The 3,757-nt window shown below is 40.7% G+C and overlaps 1 protein-coding gene across 1 annotated transcript; it reads left to right on the top strand.

The window, feature by feature from the left end:
• Positions 1-3,757, top strand: TMCO2 (transmembrane and coiled-coil domains 2). Its single transcript, XM_055255085.2, has 2 exons — positions 1-302; positions 3,354-3,757. Exons 1-2 carry the CDS (start codon positions 66-68, stop codon positions 3,669-3,671), a joined length of 555 nt encoding a protein of 184 aa, XP_055111060.1. The 5' UTR covers positions 1-65; the 3' UTR covers positions 3,672-3,757.

Raw genomic sequence — 3,757 nt, 5'->3', positions numbered from 1 at the left:
CCTAACTCATATTTAGATTCCTGAAGCTTCTGCACATGTAGTTCCTGGAGCTGCTGCTTATTAAAATGTCAACGTCTTCATCTTCTAGCTGGGACAACCTCTTAGAGTCTCTCTCTCTGAGCACAGTATGGAATTGGATACAAGCAACTTTTTTGGGAGAGATTAGTGCACCTCAGCAAACAAGTTTGGGACTATTAGATAATCTTGCTCCGGCTGTGCAAATCATCTTGAGGATTTCTTTCTTGATTTTATTGGGAATAGGAATATATGCCTTATGGAAACGAAGTATTCAGTCAATTCAGGTTATACTCTTTTGTTACAAACATTTATATAGTTATAAATTGAAATTTGATTAGTTCTTTCCCATATTGCTGCCACCAGTTTTAAAATCATGCAGATGTGCAAAGGCGAACCTTTGTCTCTTAAGTTGGCAGAAACTAGGTTATCCTTGAAAATCTCCATCAATTAGGCTTTGGGCATAAAAATGTTCTTTCTCACAATGGTCTTTGGCTTGTCTTCTATAATAAAATAGACCAAACATGTTGGTAACCTGAAAAGACAGCCTTACCCTCAAAAATTTTTGATCACTTATTCATCTTTGAGTGCTACTGTGTTTATAGAATAGGCACGAAAGTATAGCTAGGATCACGAGTATGGCCTTTCTTACTATGCCATTGTTCTGTAACTGATAAGGAGGCATATGTATTAAGTCATCACAATGTGTTCATTATTGTGTTTTAACAAAATAAGGCTCCATAAGTATATAGGAGCTCTTTGGGGAGTAGGAATTTAACTGGCTGGGATTGTGAGAGACAGGATTTTACATACTTCTGTGTAGTCACCAATAATAATAGTTGACATACAATACAATCGAATGCTTTGAGAATCTCAAAAATTCCATGAAATGGATGGAGGTTATTTTCACATGACAAGTGAAGAAACTGAGGTGCACTGAGGTTCAGCGGAAACTTAAGGTGACAGACTTTTAAAACGGCTTTCTTAGAGTGACAAGTTTCCTTGATAAATGCAGAGAGAAGTTGTTACTGGATCATTTTTTAGCATTCACTTATTTTCATATGTCACTATTGTTTAGTAATCATGGTCACAGGTCCTTTCTATTTTAAACCATCACACTCCTGCATAGTAGTCAGGGCAGAGATTATTTGCTCCATTTTGTAGATGAGAGAACTGGATTATCACCCACCCAAGTTCACATAGTTTGTAAGAGCTGACAAAATTGGAGTTTGAACTGGATTTTTAGGATTTGAAATTCAGTTCTTCTCCAAAATCTCATTTAATGTAAACCAACTGACCTAAATCTTGAACAGGAATGTGTGTGTGTGTGTGTGTGTGTACACGCACGCACATATATATGTGTATTGTGAGGATTAAAGGAGATATTATATGTATAAATCTTAGCACATATATTCAATAAGCGGTGCTACGGTGAAACCCCATCTCTACTTAAAATACAAAAATTAGTTGGGTGTGGTGGTGGCATGTGCCTGTAGTCCCAGTTACTCAGAAGGCTGAGGCAGAAGAATTGCTTGAACCCGGGAGGCGGAACTTGCAGTGAGCCAAGATCACGCCACTGCATTCCAGCCTGGGCGACAGAGCCAGACTCTGTCTCAAAAAAAAAAAAAAGTGGTGCTAGTTGTTATAATAAGGAACAAGATGATTTTTTTTCTTATCCTAGCAAGAATCTGTCTTACTGTACATATGCTTTTATTATTTATTTATTTATTTATTTTGAGATGAAGTCTTGCTCTTGTCCCCCAGTCTGGAGTGCAATGGCATGATTTTGGCTCACTGCAACCTCTGCCTCCCAGGTTCAAGCAATTCTCCTGCCTCACCCTCCTGAGTAGCTGGGATTACAGGCGCATACCACCACGCCCAGCTAATTTTTTGTATTTTAAGTAGAGACGGCGTTTCACCATGTTGGCCAGGCTGGTCTCGAACTCCTGACCTCAGGTGATCCGCCCACCTCGGCCTCCCAAAGTGCTGGGATTACAGGCATGAGCCACCGTGCCCACCATATGCTTTATTTTTATTTATTTATTTATTTTTTAATGTTTTAGAGACAGTGTCTTGCTCTGTTGCCCAGGCTGGAGTGCAGTGGTGTCATCATAGCTCACTGCAGCCTCAAACTCCTGGTCTCAGGTGATCCTCCTGCCTCAGCCTCCTGAGCAGTTGGAAGCATAGGCATGCACCACCAGGCTTGGCTAATTTTCAAAATTTTTTTGTAGAGACAGGGTCTCGCTACGTTCGCTATGTTGCTCAGGCTGGTCTTTAACTCCTGGCCTCAAGCAGTCCTCCCATCTGAGCCTCTCAAAGTGCTGGATGCAGTGGTCCACACCTATAATTTATTTTATATAAATAAAAAAATATATATATATTAATTTTTTAAGAGACAGGGTCTGGCTATGTTGCCCAGGCTGAAGTGCAGTAGCCATTCACAGGTGCCATCATAGCACACTACTCCTGGGCTCAAGTGATCTTCCCACCTTAACCTCCCTAGTAGCTGGGACTATATGTGTGTGCCATTGTACCCAGATCTCTCCTTGTATATTTTAAAAACCTTTTCCATGACCAAGAAATCCAGTTTTTCAGACTACTATGTCCTAAAGTGTACTTGGAATTGTGAATTTCTGGATTCCTGTCCTGGCTCTGCCACTTCCAATCTATAACCTTGGACAATGACAGAGTTCAACCTGGAAGGTATATAGTTATCCAGTTGTGTTTTTTCTGCATAAATAGGTCATGCAGAGGCAAAGTAACTTCCAGACATTCAGAAAATAGTTATCTATTATTACAATCTTGATGAAATGCAAATAATAATCCTGCCTGACCTGCCTACCTCTCCAGTTTGCAGTGAAAATCAAAAGATGAAATAGGTGTGAAAATATTTTGCTAAGGCCGGGCACGGTGGCTCATGCCTGTAATCCCAGCACTTTGGGAGGCCAAGACAGGCGGATCACGAGGTCAGGAAATCGAGAACATCCTGGCTAACACGGTGAAACCTCGTCTCTACTAAAAATACAAAAAATTAGCCGGGCATGGTGGTGGTCGCCTGTAGTCCCAACTACTCAGGAGGCTGAGGCAGGAGAATGGCGTGAACCTGGGAGGCGGAGCTTGCAGTGAGCTGAGATGGCGCCACTGCACTCCAGCCTGGGCGACAGAGTGAGACTCCATCTCCAAAAAAAACAAAAACAAACAAACAAAAAATTTTTGCTAAATGGGAGACTTGTTATTGGAATGAGGAATTATTGTTACTATTAAGTTTTTGTTTTGTTTTTCTCTTATAGATAGTAAACTGTAGCAACTAACACTCAACTTCTGTTGTTCCATTTTAGAAAACATTGTTGTTTGTAATCACACTCTACAAACTTTACAAGAAGGGCTCAGATATTTTTCAGGCTTTGCTAGCCAACCCAGAAGGAAGTGGTCTCCAAGTTCAAGACAATAATAATCTTTTCCTGTCCTTGGGTCTGCAAGAGAAAATTTTGAAAAAACTTCAGACAGTGGAAAACAAAATGAAGAAACTAGAGGGGATAATCATTGCTCAAAAACCTGCCACGAAAAGGGATTCCTCCTCTGAGCCATACTGCAGCTGCTCTGACTGCCAGAGTCCCTTGCCCACATCAGGGTTTACTTCCCCATTTGAAATGTGATGGACTCCAATCCTTTCCAGGAAAGCACTGTTTCCTTCATGTGTGCAGTGGTGTATCAATAAAGATAGAGAACTCTATTGAAATTA

The sequence above is a fragment of the Symphalangus syndactylus genome, chromosome 12 (assembly GCF_028878055.3).
Source record: "Symphalangus syndactylus isolate Jambi chromosome 12, NHGRI_mSymSyn1-v2.1_pri, whole genome shotgun sequence".
Lineage (NCBI taxonomy): Eukaryota > Metazoa > Chordata > Mammalia > Primates > Hylobatidae > Symphalangus > Symphalangus syndactylus.
Note: the sequence above shows the minus strand (reverse complement) of the source record. Positions and strands in the feature narration are given on the sequence as shown.